Here is a 27,189-nt window from a genome sequence, read left to right on the forward strand (position 1 = left end):
AATTACCTCTTTTCCTCCTCATCGGGAATTACAACTTTTTATTAACTTGCCCTCATTGTTTTTTTTTTTTTTAGGAATTCAAGTTACAGACAACTTGCATTCAAGACATACTTTATAAAAGGTGTGTGGTTTTTGTTCTTTCTTTTTGTAGAAATGCTTCGATACACAACCGCCGCCTTGACACACATAGAGATGATCCCAAAAAAGTCTAAACAACCCTATCATACCTAGGGATGATGTCACACCCCCAGTTAAACTAACATCTTATTAACCTATTTTGCTTATGCTTCAACCTATGAACCTGTATATCAACAAATCCATCATAGAATACAATTCAATTCATCTCCATCATTACTCTATTAACTACTTACCATTCAGAATGTAACCTAATGCAAACCAAGCCCTGACTCTACCTCGTAGAGCTTATTTAATTACAAACCAAACTCAGGTTAACACCTGACTAAGAGTATTTTAAGAACTCTTCTATTACATGGGAGAAAACAAAAATATATGAAAGCATGAGATGGGATGTTCAGTGAATGATATGTTTAAAGAACATAATTTTTTACTTTGGAATTCCATTTTGCAAAGCAATATCATAAATCATTTAGCATGTTATTCAAGTTTTAACTTAGAAAACCTTTTGGAACATATAGTCAACATAACACATGGTTTTTGTAAAGCAACTTAGGGAAAAACTGAAATCACTTTTACATTAAATTATAGGGTTTCTCAAACCTATGCTCCAATAAAATAAGGAATATCATTTAACTAAACAAATCATAGTTAAAACCAAAGCTTTCGTTTATAAGCTTTTCATAACAAAGTCATAACATATCTTTAAACATCGTTTCATTAAAATCTAGGAAAACATACTTCAACTTTACAAGACTAAACCATTCATACTGAAACATGAGAATAATACTACATAATTTTCCAGTAAATCCAGAGCTTAAATACATTTATCCATATAAAACCAAAAAGACGACAGTCATCTAACAATACTTTCATAAATCCAGGGTTACACATCAAACTTAGCTTAAGCATATAAATTTAGCACTTCAAAATACGTCATTAACACATTGCAAACTATTTAAATAAAGCATAACTTTGGCAAATCTTATAGAACATTCATATTTTACTTTGTACTCTTTTACCTTAGTTGAGGTAGAGCCCTTTTTGCTCATACTCTCAACGTCGATAATCTTACCTAATGTAATGTAGTTGCAATACCATCAGCGTCGTATATAATCGTATGTGCACGTAGATATGCCCCAAAGGCAATTATAACACTTTCCCCGGTGTCAAGATCATTTTTGTTAGTTCAAGCTTAACCCAAAACAAATAAAATTTGTAAAACACATAAAAACAACTAATTTAACAAGTAATAATAGTGGAAGCATGAGGTCGATCCTCAGGAAACCTCTTTTTACTAGCAAATTTGACTCTTGAATTCCTAATTGTGGGAAGATTTTGTTGAATTTTTAGAAACAAAGTAAAAATAAAACTAGGATTGATATGAATTTTGTAAGAGACTAATATTAGAGAGCATAAAAGTACTCTTGCTAAGATTTCAATGTAAAAGATCTTGGGGAATTATGTTGGTTAGTCTAATTCAATCATTGGCTTAATTGTACTTATGCAATTTAATTGTTCCATAACTCATTGGAGAGATGTTCTAGTGTCCCAATTAGTTAATTAACCTAAAATTGTCAATTAACCCTAATTTAGTTCTAAGATGCTTCCTAAAGACATTCCACATCAAATTCCTAAATTGCATTAATTCTAGGGTTTTCTGGGCTATGACATGCTTGAAATACTATAGAGTTCATTCAAGAATGATTTATTTGAATGTTCTAAACTAGTCATACTTTCAAGAAAACAGGAAAAAGTCCAAATTTTCATTCAAGATGTCTAGCTCTTGCACCTTCATTACAATTATGCTATAGAGTCATGTAATTTTGCATATAAAAATCTAACAAATTTGAGGTGTCAACTCATTTCTATCAAATCTTATTGAATATTAAAATCAAGAACAATCAATTACACAAGATGAAAATACAAGAAAAACCCTCAATAATTTACTAACCTAACAATTTCCCCAAGAAATAAGATTACCTAGCCGTGAAGTGGTAGATTCTTGAAGAAATTCTTTGAATCTTAAAAGAAATTGATACAATGATTGAAGAAATTATAGAAATTTCTCTCAAAACCATAAAAACGGATCCCTCAATCATAAAAATGGATCTTTCATTCGTAAAAATGATTTTTCTGCGTGAAAATGGCTAAAAAACTGCTTTTATGTCAAGGTTAATTATAGTGTTGCGATAGTGATAAGAAGCGTTGGAACGTTCCCATGCGTAGGCACACGCGTTTTTTTATCTTTCTATCAGTATCCGTAGCATTGCAATGTTGTTTTTCAGCGTTGGGACGCTGCCCTATATATCAGCATTCTGCCTTAACCTTTTAATAGGATAAACAATGACAGACAGAAGAAATCTACTTTTAATGATGCACAAAAGATGTCGGTTGGCAAAGAATCTACACATATTCAATTTTTTTTTTCCTTCTTTTCTTCTTTTCCTTTGATCCATTGCTCGGTTTTGACTTCTTTGGCCATATTTTTGTACTTTTTGCTCCAATTTAGTCCAAATTTATTGCGATGATTCCAAAATTCCTTCAAGACTATTTTACCTATAAAATTGACATATTAAACAAATCAATAGTATAAAATTGAGAGAATTATGTACTAAAATATAGTTCTTTTCAAGACCGATCAAAATACCCATAACTTAGCTATTGATCATCTCGAACAAGTAAAATTAGAAACATGCATTCAGTCAAACAAAATATGAATCACTTATTTGTTCATTCATTCGTATTATTTATATGCTCACTTGACTTACACAAATTTTGTTTTCATCTCCTTTTTCAATAGTCAAAGAAATAATAATGCAAACGAGCAAAAAAATTAAAATTTTACCAACAAACAATTGGAACTTATTTTTTAAAAGAAAATTATTTTACTAGCAAAATCATAAAAGAAAGGAGTGCAAAGCTTTAGTTTATTTAAGAGTCATAAGCTAGTGGAAAGGTAATATCTAACTCTTAATTCCTCTTCCCCTACACTGACGGTCTAAGATATACCTAAACTTGCAAAGTGTACCGTTATACTCACGCACACAAATCTTAATTGGTATGTCTTTTACCTAGAGAGATAGCTTTCACACTCACACCATTGGAAACCTATCTTTCTTTTCTTGTGGGCCCTAACTAGACACGATGGAGGTAGCTCTTTTCACCTCTATCCATGCACACATACGTTAGTGAAAGTTATGTTATTTTGCAAGTTTGCTTTATTTATTATTATTTTTTTTTTATGCTAGCAATACTAATTTGTTATCACTAGGCGCTTTTTATTCCTCTTTGTCTAGACTTGCTTCTAAAACAAATTAGTTATTTTCAAAAGCAAAAGTTGTCCTATCAGGGTGACAAAGAAAATCAAGTAGAAATGACATTTTTAAAAGTCTAAGATTCTAAATAAACATAAAAACAAAGCATTCGATTTTTTATGAAATTAAAAAGAAAAGAATTTTTATTTTGAAAAATGATTCCAAAATTTTGTTTGAAAGTTTTAAACTTTTTAAAATTTGGCTTGTATCTTACTAAAAAAACTGCATCATCAAAATTTCATTGATAAGAAAGAAATGATTGTGTAAAAATCAATTGAGAATATAAAACAAAATGAATGTGATTTTTTTACTTTGTATTTCTATGCATTCAATCAATCATACATTTATTCATTTATAGCAAAATGAGTAAAGAGTCATTTTATACATCTAGAAGTCATGGAGTATCTAAAAGAAATCATTATGAATCATTCTTAATATGAAAGCCATATTTCATCAAGAAGTCAAAAATTCACAATCTCAAAATAACAAAGTCATCATCAAGATATTAGAGCCATAAACATATAGTCAAGATATCAAAATATCAAAATAACAAAATTTAACTCTAACTTGAGCTCAGATGCTCAAGGGTTCCAGACATGCATTTATATCATTATTATAGAGAAAAAATTTTAATAGGCTCATTTTTTTATTCCAAAAAAATAATAATAAATATAAAAAAACATGCAATGTTTCCCACCCCTAACTTAACAATTGAACATTATCTTCAATGTTTAAACTCTGCATATAAGTTCAAGAACAAAAAGTAAGGGATGTAGAGAGAAATTTCCCTGGTTTTTGTGATTGATTATTATTTTGCTTGAGAGAATTCTTTGTCTTTTTTCTTTGAAATTTTTTTTCCTTGAGTTTACCTGAAAAGAAAAAGAAAAATCAATTATTCTTTCATTCTTTTATTTATTGAAAAAGTTTGTTAAGAAATGCATAAATAAGAAAAAAAAAAGAAAAAAAAATGAAAGTGAAAAGAAAGAGAAAATTCATCCTATTTTGCAAATTTGTTAGTGTCACTTGCTCGACGATGGTGAAGAGGGAGATCATATGTATAAGAGATTAGTCAAATACAAGTCCAATTGAACTTGGTTTACATGCCCTTTGTTGAAGAATTTAAGCCTATGCCCTTTCACCTTGAAAATTTTTCCTATTTCAAAACATCAAAATTCTTGGTCTTTTTAGGCCCTTTCTTCTTGGGATTCTTGAAACAACTATCTAAGAATTTGCTTCTCAAGAGATGGGAGAGTCTTGGACTCAATTCCTTTTAACTGCATTTTAAAAATAGAGCAAAAGTTAAAGGCCTTATTTTTGTTTTTGTTATTACAAACAAATTTCGGTTTAGAATCATGAGTTGAAGGTTCTTCTTTCAAACAATCATTGTTTTGAGATTTTGAATCTATTTTTAAAGTATCAATATTTTGGCAAAAATTGTTCGAGGAATTCAAATTATCATCTATTGAAGATTTTTCATTTTGGCAATTTTTAAGAAAAGAATTGGTTTCTTCACAGAAGTTTAGAGAAACATAAGAAGAATTTTGAGAAATCCAATCAAAGTCATAATCTATAGAAGGAACTGTCAAACAATTAAAATTTTCATACAACATGTAATCAACAACATCATCTATCTCATCGTGCAAATCAATTGAGCAAAAAGACAAATACTCTTCCGGGAATTTCATGGCATCATAAATGTTGAATGATTTTACTTCTCTATCAAATTCTACTGACAAAGACCCTTTATCTACATCAATTCTAGTTTTTTCAATTTTCATGAAGGGTCTTCCTAGTAAAATAGTAGAAGAAGACGGAATGTAAGCTTCATCCATTTTCAAAATATAGAAATCAATGGGAAAAATCAATTCACCTACTCTTAACAAGACATCTTCAATTATGCCTAGAGGTTATATGTATGACCTATCGGCAAGTTGTATGTAAACATTAGTCTTTTGTATGCCATTCAATTTTAGGTCTTCGTAAACATGGTAAAGCATAACATTTATTGAAGCTCCTAAATCTAGCATAGAATTTGAAATGATTCTTTCTCTTATTTTGTATGGCAAAGTAAACATCCCCAGATCCCTATATTTTTTAGGCATATCTTTCTTTAACAAAGCAGAAACATTCTTGCTAACGGTTACTCCCTCCTATTCTTTCCTTTTTCTTTTCTTAGTGCATAAGTCTTTTAAGAATGTAGCGTACTTAGGTATTTGTTAAATAGAATTAAGCAAAGAAGTGTTAATTTGTATCTTTTTTAACATTTCAACAAGCTCTAAGTCGGTATCTTCTCCCTTAGGTCTTGATAATCTACTAGGGAATGGTGCTTTAGATATATTAGGTTCTACTTTAGGAGGAGAATAATCACATACCTCGGGAAAAATAGGAGTCTCCTTTGGTTCACTTACCTTGCTCTCTTGTTCATTTATTATCTTTTCTTACTTATTTGAACAGGATTGAACCAGGTTTTCATCTTGAGAGGAGGAGGAAGGAATCTCCTCTCCACTCCTAAGAGTTATGGCACTTACGTTCGCTTGCTCCGGTTGGGCGGGAAGCTTTCCGGAAGACTTGCTTTCTTGCTTGCTTATACAGTTGCTAGTTGGGTTATTTGAGTCCTTAAATTGGTGAAGTCTTGCCTTGTTTCTTATTGGAAAGATTTTGTCTCCTGTTGGAATGATTTGGTCTCTTGTTGCAATTGAATGTTGTCTTTTTGAAGTTGATGTAGTTCCTATTAAAATTTCAAAAAGTGGTCAGCTAGTGATTTTACAACTTCTTCTAAAAGACATACTTAAGGAAGATGATAAGAAGGATTGATTTCGATTTTCAAATTGTCCTTTAGATCTTCACTTGAAGTTAGAGTGATCTCTCCACCCTTGATTGTAGGTTTGCCCATGCGGATCGTACTTCCTTTAATAGTCTCCTATTGCATTCACTTGAGCTTGTGGGCAAGCTTCGGAGTTATGTCCAGCCACTCCACATGCTCCACATGTCTTAACTTGAGGGAGACCGTCTTAAGCAACCTGTGTAAAAAGAGACACAAGATTAGAGACTTGAGTTCTAAGCTACTTACCTCTTTGGATTGAGCAATGTCATAGTCAAGAGTCCTTGATTTGAAATTATGAGAATTTTCCACCATGGTGGATATGAGTTAACTAGCTTCGGTGGACATCTTGTCAGCTAGAACCCCTCCGACGGCAGCATCAATGTTGCTCCTCTCCGATGGAAATAACCCTGAATAGAAATACTGGATAAGATATTGTTCAGAAATTTGATGATGAGGAAATGAAGTACAAAGTTATTTGTATCTTTCCCAATATTCATAAAGTGACTCTCCTACAACTTACTTAATGTCATAGATTTCTTTTCTAATATTGTGTGCCTTAGATGCAGGAAATTTTTTTCCTAAAAACTTATTTTTCAACCCATTTCATGTAGTCATGGATCCCACCAATAAATGGTACAACCAATCATTGACCACATCCTTCAAAGAGAAGAAAAGGCTCTAAGATTAAGTTGTTCTTGGGTTACCTCATATGGGTGCATTCCATCGCATACGAGATATTCACATGTTTGTGCGGAACCTCATCGGGTTGTCCTCTAAATGTAGGCAAGAGATGAACAAGTCCCGGTTTAAGTTTGAATGGAACGATAGTTCTGGGTACATTATACACAATGGTTGTTGGTTGTAATCTGGCTCTGCAAGCTCACACAAGGTTTACTCTCTTGTTTCTCCCATAATGTTCAATTGTGTTGGTTCTTCTTCTTCTTGTCTCAACTCTTCCAATTCTCCTTTGTCTCTTCTCATTCTTTTCCTTTGTAGTCGCCTCTCCTCGTGGTCAATATCTACACAATCAAATCACAAAGTACACTCCAAGAGGAGTGAGTCATGAACAAAAAGAAATTTAATCACACTAACTATTTTTGGGTCTTATTATTTCTCCTATATATTTTTTTTATTTTTTTAAAGGAATTCACAATTCAAGTACGCCAATTGCACAACTTCCCGACAATGGCACCAATTTGCTCAGTATCAAGATCGATGTCGTTGGTTTAAGCTTAACTCAAAACAAATAAAATTTGTAAAAAAACACGTGCAACAACTAAAACTAATATGTAGTATGTAACGACCCGACCCCCTAGGACTTAGGTTAGATCGTTACTAAAATAAATGCATGCATAAAATCTAAAACAACCCTCAGTTATGTTGAAATAAATGTTAATTAAACAAGAGAAGTTCAAAATACATTTATTAAATGTAATTGTTAAAACAATAATAGGGTAACCATTCATAAAGACTATTAAAAGTATATAAAAGAAATAATCTTTAATAATAAGTTTAAGACAGTAAAACTAAACATTAAGAAAAAAAAAATAAGGACTTTAAATGTCATGATACGGAAGCGTAAAAACTAGTCCCAGTGGCACGATCACGAATTCCGCCGCGCCATCGCCGGTGCATCACTACCCTTACCTGAAACGTCAACATAAGAAAGAATAAGCATGAAAATACTCAATAAGTAACCCCACCACTGGGGTCAGGCTAGGCATCTATGTTCTCTAGATATCCACCTATGGCACATAAGCACATAAAACAGACAAGAGACTGAGTCCTATCCTATTGTAGTTAAGTATGCCCACAAAACTGGTGAATCCCGAAGGAAACATAAAACTGGTGAATCCCGAAGGAAACACAAACTGGTGAATCCCGAAGTAAACACAAAACTGGTGAGCATCTAACTAATCAATGAGGATATTCACACAGTCTCAACGTTCTAAGAATCAACACCGTACAATTCTAAAATATACATGAAATCCTTAGTACCATTGCTCCATCACATACACATAATCCTCGACAACATATTACACAATATTCATGTAAACCTTACATCATAATTCTACAACATACAAGTATGCCTCAATACCAGCAGATCAGACGTCGACATATGAAAACACATACCATCACATACTAACGATTCTGTATTTAAACAATTCAGAACTCGTGCCAGAACATACTTTGATTCAGGTCATACTATCAATCAACATGCTAACAATTTACCATAACATACACTCACCATGCTAGCATATAACTAAAGCCTGGCTCGTGGACAATTCCAGTGGTAAGATTACTTACCTTAATCGAAATTCCACAGATAAACTCCAACAACCAAACGATGACCGCAATTTGAAGTAACGACCCTACCATACGAATACAACCATAAAATTTCAGTCCAACAATAATTGTGAAACCTCATATTCAAAACCACAATACCCCAAAAGCTTACCCAAGGAACTTAATTAACAACCACTCCAAAATCTCGACTCCAAAATCTCCCTCTAACAAATTCTAATTCCAATGAGCGACAACTTAGAACCTTCAAAACATGAATTAAATGAATGTTAAATCCAGTAATCAATGGGTGTCAAGAATCCTTCAAGAAATCCATCTCATAACATTGACCTTACCTAAATCCAAGATCTGTTCAAAACCAAGAGTCGGCGGCGGAAACTAGAGTTGAATGGCGGCCCCGTGACAGAAACTCGAGCAGCCCGTTGGACAGATCTATGGCAGCGGACCAGCGGCGCGGGGGTTTGTAAGGCTGGACGAAGGAATGGCACGTGGCTGCGAATGACGGCTCCTCCGGTTCGGGCTCGAAGCAGGCGGCGATGACTCGGACGAACGGATCCTCCGACTGGGCGAGATCGGTGCGACTCCGAATGGCTCTTCGGCTAGGCGAGATTTGTACAACTCAGACGGAGAGAAAAATGAGGGTATGGGGGAGTCACACGGCGCGGTCTGTGGTGGCCGAAGGGAGAATCGGCAGCGCAACGGATGATTGGAGTTTGGGCAATGAGAGAGGCAGTGACGGAAGAGGTAACAACAAGAGTGGAGGTTCCTTTTTGCGAGAGGAAGAAGGAGATGTTTGGTTTTTTAAAAAAAAAAAAAAAAGAAGAAGAAGAAGAAGAAGAATAACTAAAAAGGAAATAGTATAATTATATTTAATTCATTTCCTTATTCCATTTTATACTATTAAATTCCTTTCCTTTTCAAAAGAAAATTAATTCATGTCATTAATTTTCAAATTGAATTTTAAAATTGAATAATTTTTACGTCAACACTTAAATTCTCGCGCTTATACTTCAAATCCAAACTTCCAAACATGCTCAATTTCCAACTAATAAAGTTACTGAAAATTATATTATTATTAAATAAAATAAAATAAAATAACGTGGGATGTTACATAGTAATAGTGGAAGCACGAGGACGATCCCAAGGAACCTTTTTTCTCTAGCAAATTTAACTATTGAATTCCTAATTATGGGGGAGTTGAATTTTTAGAAACAAAGTAAAACTAAAACTAAAACTATGATTTATATGAATTTTGTAAGAAACTAATAGTAGAGAGCATAAAAGTACTCTTGCTAAGAGTTCAATGTAAAAGATCTTGAAAAATTATGTTGGGTAGTCTAATTTAATCATTGGCTTAATTATACTTATGCAATTTAATTATTCCATAACCCATTTGAGAGATGCTTTAATGTCTCAATTAGTTAATGAACCTAAAATTGTCAATTAACCCTAATTTAGTTCTAAGATACTTCCTAAAGATATTCTACATCAAATTCCTAAATTGCATTAACTCTAGGGTTTTCTAGGCTATGACATGCTTGAAATACTATAAAGTCCATTCAAGAATGATTTATTTGACTGTTCTAAACTAGTCATACTTTCAAGAAAATAGGAAAAAGTCTAAATTTCCATTCAAGATTTCTAATTCTTGCAACTTCATTATAATTATGCTATAGAGCCATGTAATTTTGCATACCAAAATATAACAAATTTGAGGTGTCAATTCATTTCTATCAGATCTTATTGAAATTAAAATCAAGAACATTCAAGAACAATCAATTACACAAGATGAAAATACAAAAAAAAACCTCAAGAATTTACTAACCTAACAATTTCCCCAAGAAAGAAGATTACTTGGCCATGAAGTGGTAGATTCTTGAAGAAATCCATTGAATCTTACAAGAAATTGACACAAGAATTGAAGAAATTACAGAACTTTCTCTCAAAATCGTAAAAGTTGATCTCTTAATCGTAAAAATGGGTCTCTCGTTCATAAAAATGATTTTTCTGCGTGAAAATGGCTGAAAATTTTCTTTTATATCAAGGTTATAGTGATACAACGGTGGTAAGAAGTGTTAAAATACTCCCTTGCATAGGCACATGTGTTTTTCATCTTTCCACCGGTATCCATAGCGCTGTAACACTGTTTTTCAGCGTTGCCATGCTTCCCTATATGAGCATTTTGCCTAAACCTTTTAATGACGGGCAAACAATGTCAAACAGTAGAAATCTGCTTTTAAACGCACAAAAGATGTCGGTTGGCAAAAAAAAATATTCATATCTTTCTTTTCTTCTCTTGCTTGATCATTGCTCGATTTTGACTTCTTTGGCCATATTTTGGGTCCTCTTTGCTCTAATTTAATCCAAATTTATTACAATGACTCCAAAATGCTCCCTGGACTATTTTACCTATAAATTTGACATATTAAGTAAATCAATAGTATAAAATTGATGGAATTATGTACTAAAATATTGTTCTTTTCAAGACCTATCACATTTTTACAGTGTATTCCAAGGATACCTTCATCTCCTTCAGTGTCAAGGTCTCGGATACCTTCATCTCCTTCAGTATTAGGTTTCATCATTAGAGTACTAAAACATGCTTTAATACTAAACATATATAATACTTGATTCTTTAAAAAAAGAAAAAATCCTTAGAAAACTTTGACATTCTAGTAGATAACATTACATAAAATATAGCATGTTAGGAACGCTCATGCTAATCAATTCATGTATAAAACATTGCATAACTTATGGTTTATAAACTTTCCTTTAAAATCATTCATACTTTTTATATATACTTGAAAACATTAGAACTTCTAACTCAACTAAAAAACATTTGTACATAATCATACTTTGAAGATATTGAAGAACATAGCTCATGCAAGCTAACTCATTGTTTACTATACTTTGAAAACATCAAACTCATATAAACTCAGACCTTGCATTTGAGTAAAACATCTTTTAGCCGTGTTAAAAAATTCATACTTTAGCTTTCTTTTAGAACCTCGATGCTTTAGATAAAATATGGATTCAACACTTAGTTATCATGGGGTCTATTATGCGTCCACCTCTAAGTTTTTAAGAAAACTTAACATATTTGAGTAACTAAATTCATCTAAAGCTTGTTTTGAACTCATTTATAAAACATATTATAGTTATGCATCTTTCAAACATGCTTAACTTTTAAACTAGTAAAATCATATACTTTGAAATACTTTTCGAGTTAGAAGCCAATCACACTTAGTTAGCTCCCTTCCTAGCCCTTTAAGTCTTGGGAATCCCTTAAGCTAACTCACACTCCTTCATCACACCATAGTTGGCCGCATGATCTCCTTTTGAAAGAATTACGAACAAAATAGCGGAAGCAATTTGGATAAAAAAAACACTTTAATTGCACTAATTTCATGGATTAAGCATGATAGCTCATAAAAAAAATATGGGTTTTAAGAACAACAACCTTTGTAGCTCAAAATTCTCCCTATTCACTTGATGATTTTAATCACGAACATGTCGTGAACTACTGCAAGAGTCTTTCCCACTATTCTCCAACCTTAAAGTGGATTGTGGCATCCAAATATGTGATGAATTTTGAAGAATTTTGGAGTTTGGGTGTTCTTGGTTAAAAGAAATTTGAGAGGGAATTTTAGCATTAATTCATCAAGAAATTTACCTCAAATCTCATCTTCTTTTCTTCCATTTATAGAAGAAGCTATGAATGATAGGATTATCAACAAATTGGCAACAAATTTGTCAATTTGTTTGATGAAAATTATGTGGCAAAGTGTGAGTTTAAAGCGTATTTAAGCAAGGAGGTTAGTCAAATCTCCAACCAAATCTACTAACTAATAAAAAGAATTTCTTAAATTCAATTTTTTAATTTGAATTTCCCAAACCCACTTTGAATTTTTTTAAAAAAATTAAAATTAAAATTAACTTAAATAATTAATTTTAAATAAAAAAATTTGAATATTTGATTTAACATTTTAGTTAATTTTAAATATTTAATTAAACCTTTTAATTAAATAATAATAAATTGAACATTTTAATTAATTAAAAAATAATTAAACATTTTAATTAATTTAATATCAAATATTAAATTAATATTTTCACACTTAATCCCAACTTATCTCAAAAACTATATTTAAATCGAATTTAAATATTTCCCATGTTCCTTTATTGTTTAATTCATAATTAAATGACTTTTGGTTTAAGTATATCATATATAACTAACCCTAATTTCTTTAATTGAATTTGAACGTTTCAAATTTACTCATCACACTACTTTAAGGATTAACCCGATATGAGCTAGCTGGAAAACCTAATGGACCTATAGATTATGAGCTCCAACGATCTAAGTTTAACCGGCTAAACTCATTAACCTAGTTAACCAACAATCGTTAAACTACCGAGACACTTGATAACGGGCAGAAATGCACATTATCATAGTGCTAAGTTCTTAAACAATGTTGGCTTGCGTTGATAGAACATGTTAAATTATGTCCATTAAGCATCAATTTCATAATATTACGGCCGCATGCGTTCATCACATAGGAACAATTGATTTTTATGTTTTTATACATAATATGCGTTGGCGCAAGGCAAAAATTGTAATCATAGGAAATCATTGGTCAAGCGCAGCATTACCGCAAGGCTTTGCGGTGATCGTGTTTGCAAACATTCGCCCGAGAAGGATTGCCGCAACTTGGTTAGCGCAACATGGTGGACGAATCTGGGTGAAAGGATAATTAGTCGTGAGGGGACAGAAAGCTGATGACAGTCGAATCTGAATTAAGTTGACAGCCGCTAAGGATACAAGTACATTCAGCTTTTTGGTGACAAATATTCGGTGCATCAATAAGGGGAATTAAAGTCATCCCATCTGTGCAATCATGAGAGAGAAGCCACCGTTCACCCTGGATGTTCTATAAATACTAAGGGCAACTTTCAGAAAGGGGTTCAGCAGTTCGAAATTTCATACTTCAGTTCGCACGTCTTTATTCATAGTTTTTCTTTCGTTTTAAGGCAGACGCGAGAGAGGAAGGTGGTGCTGATAGATCGTTCCGATAAGCTTGGGAGAGCGTTGGATGCTGCCAGAACAGAGGGAGGGCCGACGCCTGCGGAAGCAAGAATATCTTTGGAACCGAATAGAAATTGACAGTGTAAAAGCCTCGATCAGCAAGGAATTGCTACCAGGCTCTTTACCTTTACCTTCCATTGTTATTTTGTACTCAAACTCATTTACAAAAATGGAATTTCAATCGCTATATCTGTTCACTCTCTGTTATTTACGCATGAGTAGCTAAATCAGTTGAATGAGTTGAGAAGCATTTAGTTAGCACAACTAGGAAATCTTCATTCTATGCGATGTATGCTTCATTCGTCCATTAGAGATACTCGGAAGGGTAGTCTAAGGACAGAATCTAGGCTTGGGAAGGTCAGGTTAAAATATAGGCTCGGGAGAGTTAGATTAGAACGCATAATCAAGAGATAGGAGCTTAGGAATAAACACTATTTATTATCAACGCATCGCATGCATCCTAGAGATAGGATATGATTGTATGCGGTCACCTTGCCTTTATGCATTTTGCATCATCGCATAGGACAAGAGTAGAGATTTAGGGATAAGCTCTATGGACACTTTTGCATTCAACACATACGTCCTAGATTTTGGAGCATTGCATTTGCATTGGAAAATGACTTGCTGTGCATGGTTGTAGCATGATTACATAGTCTGACGCATTCCCAAGTAACGCTAGCTAAAGATCTTCCCAATCCGTTCATCCGCATACTCAGTGCATCTATCACACTTCTGACTTTTCTCAAATTCGCCGCATTAGTTTATTTTTCATTAACGCAATCAACAACAAACCCACAATTAATTGAGTTACCGGTTACCGCAAAGTTTTTATAAAAATTACCATCACAATCTATTTTCACAAGTCCCTGAGTTCAACCCTGGACTTACCAGAAAACTTAGTGGAATTTACACTTGGATTCCGCTGAGGAAACTTGAGTGCACAATGTAATTTCACCATCGCATATCATCCATAATTTCACTTCATAAAATCAAGCATCAACATTCTACTAAAGTCCAGTAGCTGCACTCTTTACTATAGATATATTTATGTCCATCCCTAATCAGTAAGTCAATCATTCATAGGTCGTAATTACGGTTGGGTCAAAATTATTGTTTTACCCCTGTAATTACTTTTTGTTCCTTAAGGTTCACTACTTCTTTAATGAACAACTAGTTTGTGATCTATCCACCAAACTGAGTTCCTTTAAAGCCAGTGAGAGGGTGGGACCCTTTGTTTGAGACCCGGAGTCAGCACTTAACGGAACAACCTTTCTACTACCTCTAGAAGCATGTAGGAGTGAATTCCATCTCGCACCTATGTTCCAAACTATCTACCTAGTCTTATCCCTGAAATTGTGGGAGGAAGGGGGGGAGAGGATGCTTATTGAGCGCCGAACTTAGTATTGGCATTGATGCCCTAAATCTTGTAGGGTTCTATAGTTTGTAATTGTATTGTACAAGCATTTTTTTTATTTAATAAAATACAAAATGTTTTATTTGATATTTTGTAGCATTGAACCCACAAACCAATAAGCTAACATCCAAGGTTATCATCTGTAGCTTAAACATGCATATAGAGACATACAGGAGGATCATGTTTAAGTGATAACCTAAATGGTTTGTAGATGGATAAGGTTGGATACCTTATCCTTGTGACACTACGAGTACAACCTGCTTTGTATATGTTATAATTATTGTAAAGTGCTATAAATGATCTGATCCTGATCATTCATGTAGAGATATATGAGTGGGGGTATTCTATATAAAGGAGTTTGTATAAGACTAGACCATGAAATGACTAGTCTCATTATATAACGCCGTTCATAATTGAGACTTACATTTCACTAGGATGACCATAGGCAACATGACCTAAATCCTAAGTGAGTTGTAACTCATGCCTATGAGGGTGGTTCTTTTATTTGTATAAGTGAGAGTGGCAAAATTGTCGACTCAACAAGCCTACTATTTTGGGGATTCGTCTGATTGGGGAGTTAAGAACACAGCTATACAAGACGAAATTCACTCCTTCCCCAATGTCGAGGTAAGTAGATCAATTTCTCCCTTAAGGGATGATTCCAGGGCTTGAACAATGTGGCACCACACCCTCTCCTGGCTCGAGAGAGGTTTGGTCATAATTGGACTATGACTTATTGTTCATTAGAGGGATTTGTGGTACTTAAGGAGTTAGATATAACTATAGGGCAAAATGGTAATTTTAGTCTAGTTGTACTTACGAGCAATTTGTGTTGGGTCATTGCACTATTGACTGGTTATATTCAATGGACACAAAAATATATCTATAGTGCGAAGAGTGCAACCATCGGTCTTTAGCAGAGTGCCCAACAGTTAATGGATGTTGAATAATTTAATTAAATGAGTTTAATTACGTTTCAATCTACAGGTCCATAAGGTCCCCTCTGTAGCTCAACAGGGATTAAATGAGAATTAGTTTTGGATTAATTTGAATTGTTCAAATTAATTGAGGAAATTAATTATATGTGATATAATTAATTTAATTTAATTCTATATGATATAATTACTATAATGTATATGATACATTATAATATAAACTTTATTTGAGAGGAAATAAATATTTGAATATGATTCAAATATTAACTATGTGAATTGGGTTCATATGATTAAATTTAGTATAAGTAGAATTTATATTAAATACCATGCATTAATGAGAGAATGAAAAATATAGGTTATATTGTATTTGATACAGTCTATGAAGTATAGATATTTCATATGAGATAAAGAATCCGTATCAAACACATATTAGATACCAATACTTCCAGATACTTCCCAGATACGTATCTGAACACGCGATTTGACGTATCTATTTCTATGCGTACCTTTTTTTAAAGAAAAAAGACAAGCAACTCATCTAATCTTTCCCAATCTAAAACTAGGCAACCTATTTAAAAAGCTCACTACTCGAGTCCAAAACTAAAATGAAAAAAATAAATAAAAGACCAAACCCTAGAATCATATAATCTTCATCTTCACATTTGAGTCTCCACAAAGTCCACCAAAATATAAACCATTTGGATATCTTCAACAATTCAATGATTCTTCGTTTATCTTCATACTTCTCCATCTAATCTGCTTCTTCTTCTTTGTAATATGAGTCACTTTTCTATTGTATTTTATTAACTATTGTACTTCAACATCTTAGATGTTGCTTTTTTTTGTATTGTATTTCAGTGTTTGTATTATATTTTGTGCTATTATTATTAACTTATATGCTAAATTTATCTATATCCTAGATTTAGATAAGAAAAAGAAAATATATCTTCAATGTATCAATATCCTCGTTTTTTAGAAATATATATATTTAAAAAAAATACAAAAAAAAGATGTATCCTTAAACGTATCCGTAACTTAGTTTATTAGAAATTGACGAATTGGCGTATCCGATCGTATCTGTATCATGTAACCGTATCTGTGTCTATGCTTCATACTTCATAGGATAAAATATTCAACTATTATATGTTATATTTGATATAACAGAAAGTTTAATATATATTATATGATAAAGTGGTTATCATATAAATATATATTAATGTTTTATTAAAATAATTTTTTCTTTTATTTATTTTCAATTTTTTTAAAAAATAATTTTGGGAGGGAGTTGTAATTCACTCCCCTTTTTCTCTCTATTAAGTGCATGAGCGGGGAAGTACAATTTTGTAGTTTTCTTATTCCATCTTTTGAGTTTTACAGATATTCATAGAGAACTAGGTGAAAAACATTTTGTTTTTTGATAGAAAAACTCTAAGAAAAGTTCCTAAGATCTCACATCTCTTCCTCTCAATCTCTTTCCCTCTCTTCCAAAATACCAAAAGCCATAACTCCTTGGATTCTCATGTTAGAGAATACAAAGGAAGCTTTCGTGGTGGTGGCCAATTAGGATTTCGAGCACATTGCAATTTTGGAGAAGGAATTACGTGAAGAAGATTAGATCTTCAAGGGTGAGTTTCTCCTTATCTCTATTTTCTTAATTTCTATTAGCATGTTGTAATTTAAATTAAATGCATAATTCTTCTATATTTTTCTGTAAAATTCTTGTTCTGTAAAAATTGGGATTTAGGATCGATCCATGCTTTCGCTTAAGGACCTTCACCGGTTCCTTCAATTGGTATCAGAGAGGAGCTTTTTGCCCAAATTTTTCCAATTTTTAATAATGATTTTTATAGTTTCTTTGTGAGATTTTATCATTCTATATATTTATGAATGTATAGAATGATTGTTTACAATTATGGATGTTTTTGGATTGGATATAGTCTTTACAACCTTTAATTTTATAAATTTGATTTGTAAGTGCCTGTGTTTTGGGCATAATTCATATTATAAAGTCTGTATTTAAAGTTTACTAAGTCATTCGCCATCGCAAGGTACATCCCTTAAGAAAAGTATTTAGGATAATATACACCAGATTATGTAGTACTTATGACCATAATTGACATGTTTTACTGGTAACGAAAGTTGCTAAAAGCTGGTTGCAAACAATTGCCAGGAAATGGTACGTGTTAGGGGAAGAGGCAGTCACAAGATTACCAGAAGAGAGCACGTTCCTGAAAGGCAGAATCTTATGGTTCAAGATCAAAATCCAGTTTAGGATCAACACCCACATGGTGAGGATCTGCAAATTCAAGATTCGCAAGTTCAGGATCCTTCGGTACCAAAAGATCTCTTGCCGCCTAGAGCTTTTGCACTATGTGTTATGGGAACCAGTATGTGGGCCTTGAACAGAAGAATTCGAGTAGACCTCACCAACAACAAGGTTGTGTTTACTCAATAACCCTGCAGGAGGCTGAGAATTCAGGCACTGTTGTGATAGGTACACTCCCGATCTTGGGACACCATGCGTTGGTATTGTTTGATTCTGAATCATCCCGTTCATTTATATTATCAATATTTGATAAACATGCCATGTTGGAATTAGAGCTTTTGTGCTATGTGTTATCGGTATCCACTCCGTCTAGAGAAATTATTTTAGCAAAAGAAAAGATAAAAGTATGTCAGATTGAAGTAGCGAGTCGTACACTAAATGTGACTTTAATAGTCTTGGACATGCGTGATTTTGATGTGATTTTGGGCATGGATTGGCTAATTGATAATCATGCCAGTATAGACTGCTCTCGCAAGGAGGTTATTTCTAACCCTCCTGCAGAAGCCAGATTTAAGTTTAAAGGGGTTGGAACCGTGGTCCTGCCCAAAGTAATTTCAACTATGAAAACCAAAAGGTTGCTTAACCAAGGTACCTGGAGTATCTTGGCCAGTGTTGTTGACACTAGAGAGCTTGAAGTCTTCTTTGAAGAAAATCAAATACAAGGATTTCCATGAACAGCGGAATGATCTTTCCAAATTTCAATCGTATATGAACATTACAATTATAATAAAAAAAAGGGAAACATACGGCTATGCAAAATACAGAAATTACAACATGTTATACAAAAGATCAAGGACAAGAATCAACACACTTTTGTAGACTCATCTTCAAGATCCTTGATCATGAACGCTCAAACACCGCAACACAGCAACCCACGAACATTCGTCCAACACGACCACTATATTGCACGAACATCGTGCACTCGAACTAAGCGATCGCCAAGGTCACAAACACCCTGAACACCACGAACAACCTCCACAGAACCTTGACAGTGTCGAGTTGAATATGACACCACCAAGAAGGTTACCTTGGTATTCTCGGTTTTAGAATTCAGAGGATGGGCTCTGTGTGGACTTGGTTTGAGGCAGAAAACCGGAGGAATCACAATCGTGTAAACAATTGAACAAGTGGGAGATGGAACAACCTATCATATAGGTCAATGCCCAATCGTTTAGGAAAAGCTATGCGATCGTCTAGCAAAAGCTATGCAATCGTTTAGATCATCACTTAGCTGTGTTTCTATCGCCTAAGAACACTCCATGATCATTTAGCTAATTCCAAGTTGTCACTTAGTAAATCTAATTTACTTGACAATTATCCATGAGAATTTTCCGAGATTGAAAATCTCAAAAAAAAAATTTCAAAAATTTTCTCTTACCAAAATTAGGAAAACATTTTTTCTTTTATCTCACGGTTATCATGTAACCACCAATAACCTCCCACTCAATTGGTTATTAGAGAAAAAGAAATAATTATCCAATAATTAATATTATTATAGATATAAATGATAACTAACTTACCATAATATATTTATAACCTATAGTTTTCATATTTCATCTCATGAAACATACAAACCATAGCTCTTTTTCTATTTCATGGCACTTAATGTAAATCTCATTTACATTAATCCTCCATTAGATGTATCTCATACATCATACCGATCGTATCATATATAATCAAATTACCTCTTCAATTTGAACATTTAAAATCAACACCAAGAACTGATCCTCAACTTGAATCCATCGAGCTACCAAGGGGATCTTGTGGACCTGTAGCTCAAAGCTCTAACGGTACGTGAATAACTGACTAAACTCTTTAGTCATGGGATTCACCATCTGTTAACTGCCAGGCACTCCACTAAAGACTAACAGCTGAATTCTCCTTACCATAGATATATTATGTGTCCATCTTAATCAATCAGTAGTGCGACAACCCTTCATAGATCGCTCGTAAGTATAACTCGACCAATAACCGTTATGTCCCTATAGTTACATTTAACTCCTTAAGTACCACTGAATCCTCTAATGAACATAAGTCATAGTCCTACTATGACTGAGTCCTCTCTTCCAAAGAGAAGTTGTGGCCATTATGTTCAAGCCCTAAAATCAGCCCTTAAGGGAGCAATTTCTCTACTTACCCCTGCTTCGGGGAAGGAGTGAATTCCATTTTGTGTAATTGAGTTCCCAGCTCCTAGATCAGATAAGTGTCCAAAAAGGTAGGCATGATAAATCTGGCCACTCTCACCCATACTAATCAAAGGACCGTCCTCAAAGGCAAGAGTTCTCAAAACACTCAGGATTGAGGTCGTGTCATCTATGGTTGTTTAGGTGAGATGTATGTCTCTAGTATCAACGACATTTTATACAGAGTCTAGTCATCTCGTGGTCCGGTCTTATACAAACTCTTTGTATAGGACACCTCGCTCGCATGTCTCCACATGAAGGGTCAGGATCTTCCATCTGTAGTAGTTTACAATACTTGAACCTCTATAAAGTAGGCCATATTCATAGTGTCACCAGAATCAAGTATCCCATCTTAATCCTTATACTACATACGTATTTAGGTTATCACTTAAGGCATGATACATTTGTATATCTCATATACATGCTTAAGTTTACATAAGATAACCATGGAGCTTCTTTTATTGGACATGAGTAAATGCCAGAATGAAATAACAGTTATTTTATTCATAAAAAAATGTGTATAATTACAAACAACGGGACTCCGAGAGAATTAAGACACCAATCCCAACATTCTTAACTTCAGAGCCAGTAGTGAGAGACTACTCAGATGTTTTTCCAAAGGATCTCCCAGGTTTGCCATCACATTGGGAGATAGATTTTGCTATCAAGTTGGAGTCAGGCACAACTTCTATCTCGAAAGCTTCGTACATGATGGCTCCATCAGAATTGAAGGAGCTCAAGGTTTAGTTGCAAAAGTTGTTGGATAAGGGTTTCATCCGCTCTAGTGTGTCACCGTGGGGTGCACCAGTACTTTTTGTGAAAAAGAAAGATGGATATTTGCGTCTTTGCATTGACTACAGAGAGTTGAATATGGTGACTATAAAAAATAAGTATCCATTCCCCAGGATTGACGACTTGTTTGACCAGTTACAAGGAGCTACAGTGTTTTCCAAGATTGATCTTTGGTCAGGTTATCATCAGTTGAGGATAAAGGATAGTGATATTCCTAAGACAACTTTTTGTTTGAGGTATGGGCATTATGAGTTTATCGAGATGTCGTTTGGTTTAATTAATGCTTCTGCAGTATTTATGGACCTGATGAATAGGATGTTCAATGAATTCCTTGACACCTTTATGATAGTTTTCATAGATGATATTTTGGTTTATTCCAAGACAGAGACAGAACATGAGAAGCATTTATGAAAGGTTTTAGAGACTGAGGGTGCAAAATTTATATGCTAAGTTTTCCAATTGTGAGTTTTGGTTGGGAAAAGTGTCCTTTCTAGGGCATGTGGTGTCAAAGAAAGGTGTATCTGTTGACCCCACAAAAATTGAGGCAGTTACGAGTTGGTCTCACCCTACCATAGTCAGTTAGGTGCACAGTTTCTTGGGGTTAACGGGCTACTATCATCGTTTTGTGATGGATTTTTCTCGCATAGCCACTCCTCTGACTCAGTTGACTCGAAAAGGAGCTTCCTTTCTTTGGAGTAAGGCTTGTGAAGATAGTTTTCAGGATCTCAAGTAGAAGTTGGTTACTGCTTCAATTCTCACCGTACCGGATGGAACGGGTGGTTTGTTATTTATAGTGACGCCTCCAAGAAAGGGTTGGGGTGTGTGCTTATGCAGCAAGGTAAGGTAGTTGTTTATGCCTCTCATCAGGTAAAGAACCATGAACGAAACTACCCCATACATGATTTGGAATTGACAGTAGTGGTTTTTGCCTTAAAAATTTGGAGAAATTACTTGTATGGAGAGAAGATACAGATTTTTGCCGACCATAAAACTTTAAAGTACTTCTTCACTCAGAAGAAGTTAAACATGAGACATCGTAGGTGGTTAGAGTTGGTGAAGGATTATGATTGTGAGATTCTGTACCACCCAGGAAAGGCAAATGTAGTGGCAGATGCTCTAAGTAGGAAAGTAGCCCATTTAGCGGCCCTTATTACCAAATAGACTCAGTTATGCAAGGACCTTGATGTTGGGTTTTATGTCCCAAAAACTCGTAGTTTGTAAAATGATAAACATTTTCTATTATCAATATACTTGTTTTGATCTCATAAATTGTATGAAAGTCTAAATCCAATAAACTAAGACCCATGACTATTATATGAGTACTTGAACTTTATGTGGAGACATAAGAGTGGATCGGGTTCGAGTAAATAGTCAAAATGATCTATGGTACATGAATGAGGTTGGGTACCTTATTTTGGTAACACCATTGGATGTGGCCTACTCTATAGTTGTTACAAAGAGTTGTAAAGTGCTACATACGATGTGATTCTAATTCGTACATGTTATGACATGAGGAGTGGGAGCGTCCTATGCAATGAGTTTATATAAGATCAGAACCAAGAAATAAGTCACTCTTACTTTATAACATTGTTTACTATTTAAGACTGACTATTTCACCTAGATGACCTAGGTAACTCGATCTTAATCCTAAGCTAACTATGAACTCCTGTTTATTTGGGATTGCCCTTAGATTTGCATAGTTGAAGGTTGTCTCAACAACGTCGACTCAATAAGATTCTCATTTCAGGAGTAAGACTGGATAGATAGTTGGGGACATAGGGTGCAAAATGAAGTTGTTCACACCTACCCGATTTAGGGATAGGAGAAAGGTTATTCTCTCAAGTACTGAATCTAGGTCTTGAACAAGGGGTCTCACCCTCTCAGTGGGCTAAAAAAGTTTGGTTTAGTGATTGGATCACAAACCAATTATTCATTAGAGGATCAGTAGGGACTTAAGGAATAAGACGTAATCTCGGGGGTAAAACAGATATTTGACCCAGTCGTTATTATGAATAACCTGTGAAGGGTCGGCTTGCTTATTATGGTTAAATCATGTGGACATAATATATCTACAGTGAGGGGAGTGCAACTATGGGCTTTAGTGGAGTGACCCATTAGTTAACGAATAGAGATTAATTTGGTCTAATGAGTTTAACCAATTTATCTCGGATCATTGGAGTCCATGATCTGTAGGTCCACGAAGTCCCCCTACTAGCTCGTAACAGACTAGCTCTAGAATAGCATGATAAGTTAACTTGCAACGTTCAAATTAGAATTAAGGGAATTAGTAATTATATGAGATAAAATTACATGTTTAATTTAAGAATTAAACGAAATAGGAGAATTTATATATTTAAATATGATTTAAATATATAAAGATGGATATGTGTTAAAATTAATTTAATATTTGATATTAAATTAATTAAGTTTTATTTAATAATTAGTTTATGAAATTAATTAAATTTTCATTTTTAAAATCAAAATAGATTTTATAAAATCAAATTTTGATTTTTGAGATAATATTGAAAAGGAAAAGACAAAACACACAAAATGGAAAAAGAGGTTTTTCCATTATCCATCTTTGAAGTAACTCACACAAAATGCAGTTTCCTTGCCTTGTCTTCTCCAAGCATGAGCTGCAACTCATGCAAGTCTCTCCTTTGCATGTTTATCTGCAATATAATGAAGATATTGGAGTGAAAATCAGGCATGCAATCTATAGAGATTTTGAGAGAAAATTGGTTTGAAGAAAGAGTTCTTCAGCTAGTTTTCTGCAGTGGGCATTTCTTCTTCTACCCTTGATTCAAGTTTGTTTTGAGTCTCACAACTCAATCGAGAGCACCAAAAGAGTAGTGGGGAAAATTTTAAGGTGGTCTACGACAATATTTGGAGAAAATAGCAGCTGGTGAAGGAGCTTTGAAGAAGTTCTACAAGAGGTATGTCTTGAAACTCACTTGTTTCTGCAAAACCATGCTTTATATTTTGCCAAAATTAGTGAATTTGAGTGCTTAGATGATCCTTGTGCTTTCGCTATTACTGATACAATCTTACACTTGAATGGGCTGAGATTTCATTAGTAGTGGGGGGAAATCACTGCACAATTGGCACAGTTATTGGTGCAACCGAGTATGAGACAGAGAATTATTAATGCTCAGCGAAGTGATCCTTACCTGGTTGAAAAAGTGAAAAAGGTGGATTTAGGACAGGGTGGTGAGTGCTTCATGTCTGCAGATAATGGTCTTCTTTATCGAAGACGCCTATGCATACCAGTAGACAGTGACCTCAAGAACAATCTGTTGTTGGAAGCTCATAGTTCCCCATTTCCGATACATCCTGGCAGTACCAAGATGTACCAGAACTTGAAACGTTGTTACTGGTTGAATGACATGAAAAGGAAGGTAGCAGAGCAGGCTTGTTGCAACATTTGGATGTACTGGAGTGGAAATGGGAGAGTGTGTCTATGGACTTCATTAAAGGCTTGTCGTGAACAGCAAGGGGTTTTACAGTGATTTGGGTTGTAGTAGACAGACTCACTAAGTTAGCTCATTTTCTTCCACAGAAGTCTACTTTTTCGGTGAGTAAATGGGCGCAGTTATACATGAAAGAGGTAATAAGGTTGCATGGCGTACCTGTATCCATTGTGTCAGATAGAGACCCTCGTTTTACATCTAGTTTTTGGAAGAGTCTCCAATCAACGTTGAATACTCGATTGGATTTTAGTACAGCCTTTCACCCATAGACAGATGGTCAGACAGAGTGTTTAAACTAGACACTGGAGGATATGTTGCACGCTTGTACGTTAGAGTTTTCAAAAAGTTGGGACTCCCACCTGCATTTGATGGAGTTCACATATAATAATAGATACCAGGCTACTATTGGCATGTCTCCGTTTGAAGGCCCTTTATGGGAAGAGTTGTAGGTCTTCTATATGCTGGGATGAGGTTGGTAAACGAAAATTGCTAGGACCTAAGCTAGTACAGACCCTGAATGAGGCAATACAAAAGATTAGGGCACATATGCAAGCAGCCCAGAGCAGAGAAAAGTTATGTTGATATTGGGCATAAAGACAGAGTTTGAAACTAGTGACAAAGGGTTCTTGAAGGTGGCTACCATGAAAGGTGTTCTGAGGTTTGGAAGAAAGGGAAAGCTAAGTCCACGGTTTATTAGGCCTTACGAGATCTTGGAGCGAATTGGCCCTGTGGCTTATCGGTTAGCAACGCCACCGTCTCTTTCTACAGTTCATAATATTTTTCATGTCTCCCTATTAAGAAATATGTAGTAAATCAGTCTCATGTAATAGATTATGAACCATTGCAGTTGAATGAGAACTTAAGTTATGAAGAGAGGCCTACTCGAATTCTCGCCAGGGAGATGAAGACTTTACGCAATAGGGATATAGCACTTGTGAAGATTTCGTGGCAAAATCACCAGTTCAAGGAGGCTACATAGGAGTGAGAGGAGGAGATGAGAGTCCAGTACCTCGAGCTTTTCCAAGAATGAACTTTGGAGGACAAAAGTTCTTTGAGGAGGGTAGAATGTGACATTCCAAATTTATTCATCATTAAATTCAGTATTTTGTAGTAATTGAGAATATTTTGGATTTTGGAGGTTAAATTGAATTACTATAAAAGGATGATTCAATTTAAATTCTTGCTTAGGGAAGAATTTTGGAATTTAATTTTGATTAAAGGAAAAAATTAGGATTTATGTGTAATTGTTTAAATTTTAATTTAATTTGAGAAAATTGAATTAGAATTTGGAGTTTTGAGTTCTTTTTGTACTTTCTAGACAAGATAATTAAATTAAATCGATTAATTGTGATAATTAGTTTAAAGTATTCTTCCCAAATAGGATTTGGATATCTGGATTTTTTAGAAGGAAAAGGAAAGGGTTTAAGTTGCTTTAAATAGGTGAGTTGGGTTAAGATTTATTTATGAGTTTTTTTTATAAAAAAAAAAGAGAGAGAGAGAGATTCTCTTCACGTGCACCAGATCCCCCCTTCTCATTTTTTTTGTCCTTTTTCTGTGCGCGTGCCCTAGCCACCTGAAGTCGCTGTCGGGCTTCAATTGAACGCCACCACCACCGAGCGTCATGGTCGCCATTGCATCCCAGACCGCCGCAGTTCGCTCGCAACGATCACCGGTCAACTTCGCAATGCGTTTTCATTCAAGCCAAGTGCAGTCTCATCTATCGTCGTCGCCTATCAGTTCGATCGTCCGGCTGTTGGGAATGATGCCTTAAACTCTTGTATCCTGTAGTTTGTAAACAAGATTTTGAACAAACACTTGTGATGTATAATATATGATATTTTCTTCATTTATTGTCTATGAACATTTGATGTTTTATTGGCTTTACCACAAACCAATAAACTAAAATCCTTGGTTGTCGTTTGTAACTTAAGCACGTATGTGGAGACATACAAATGGATCATGTCTTAAGTGAAAACTAAAATGGTCTGTAGTATATGGATATAGGAGCGAAACTTTATTCTGGTAAAGTTACAAATGCGGCCCGCTTTGTAGAATAGTTACAAGTATTGTGACTTGCTATAGATGATCTGATCCTGATCATTCATGTAGAGACATGCAAGCAGGGGCGTCCTATACAAAGGAATTTGTATAAGACCAGACCATGAAGTGTTATAGTCTCGTTATATAACGTCGTTCATGACAGAGACTTCACTTCACTAGGATGACCATAGGTAACATGACCTTAATCCCTGTCTCTTATACACATCTAGATGTGTATAAGAGACAGCTTCTGGGCTGATTCTGAGGCTTGAACAATGTGGCGCCACACACCTTCTCATGACCTGAGAGGTGTCCACACATAGTAAGACTATGTTGTATTGTTCATTAGAGGGATCAGTGGTACTTAAG

The 27,189-nt window shown here is 34.4% G+C and overlaps 2 protein-coding genes across 2 annotated transcripts; both read left to right on the plus strand.

Annotated features, from left to right (window-relative positions):
• The first annotated feature begins 18,379 nt into the window (after positions 1-18,379).
• LOC120084986 lies at positions 18,380-19,009 on the plus strand. Its single transcript, XM_039040800.1, has one exon. The coding sequence runs from the start codon at positions 18,380-18,382 to the stop codon at positions 19,007-19,009; it is 630 nt and encodes a 209-aa protein (XP_038896728.1).
• Positions 19,010-25,355: 6,346 nt separating this feature from the next.
• Positions 25,356-25,759, plus strand: LOC120084987. Its single transcript, XM_039040801.1, has 2 exons — positions 25,356-25,547; positions 25,628-25,759. Exons 1-2 carry the CDS (start codon positions 25,356-25,358, stop codon positions 25,757-25,759), a joined length of 324 nt encoding a protein of 107 aa, XP_038896729.1.
• The last annotated feature ends 1,430 nt before the right edge of the window (positions 25,760-27,189 follow it).

This window comes from Benincasa hispida, chromosome 9, assembly GCF_009727055.1.
Source record: "Benincasa hispida cultivar B227 chromosome 9, ASM972705v1, whole genome shotgun sequence".
Taxonomy (NCBI): domain Eukaryota; kingdom Viridiplantae; phylum Streptophyta; class Magnoliopsida; order Cucurbitales; family Cucurbitaceae; genus Benincasa; species Benincasa hispida.

Bases quoted from the DNA above. Each gene is read 5' to 3' on its own strand.
- LOC120084986 (XM_039040800.1), top strand. From the start codon at position 18,380: ATGTGTTATGGGAACCAGTATGTGGGCCTTGAACAGAAGAATTCGAGT.
- LOC120084987 (XM_039040801.1), top strand. From the start codon at position 25,356: ATGTTGATATTGGGCATAAAGACAGAGTTTGAAACTAGTGACAAAGGG. The intron at 25,548-25,627 runs GTTCATAATATT...GAACCATTGCAG, and splicing joins CGCCACCGTCTCTTTCTACA to TTGAATGAGAACTTAAGTTA.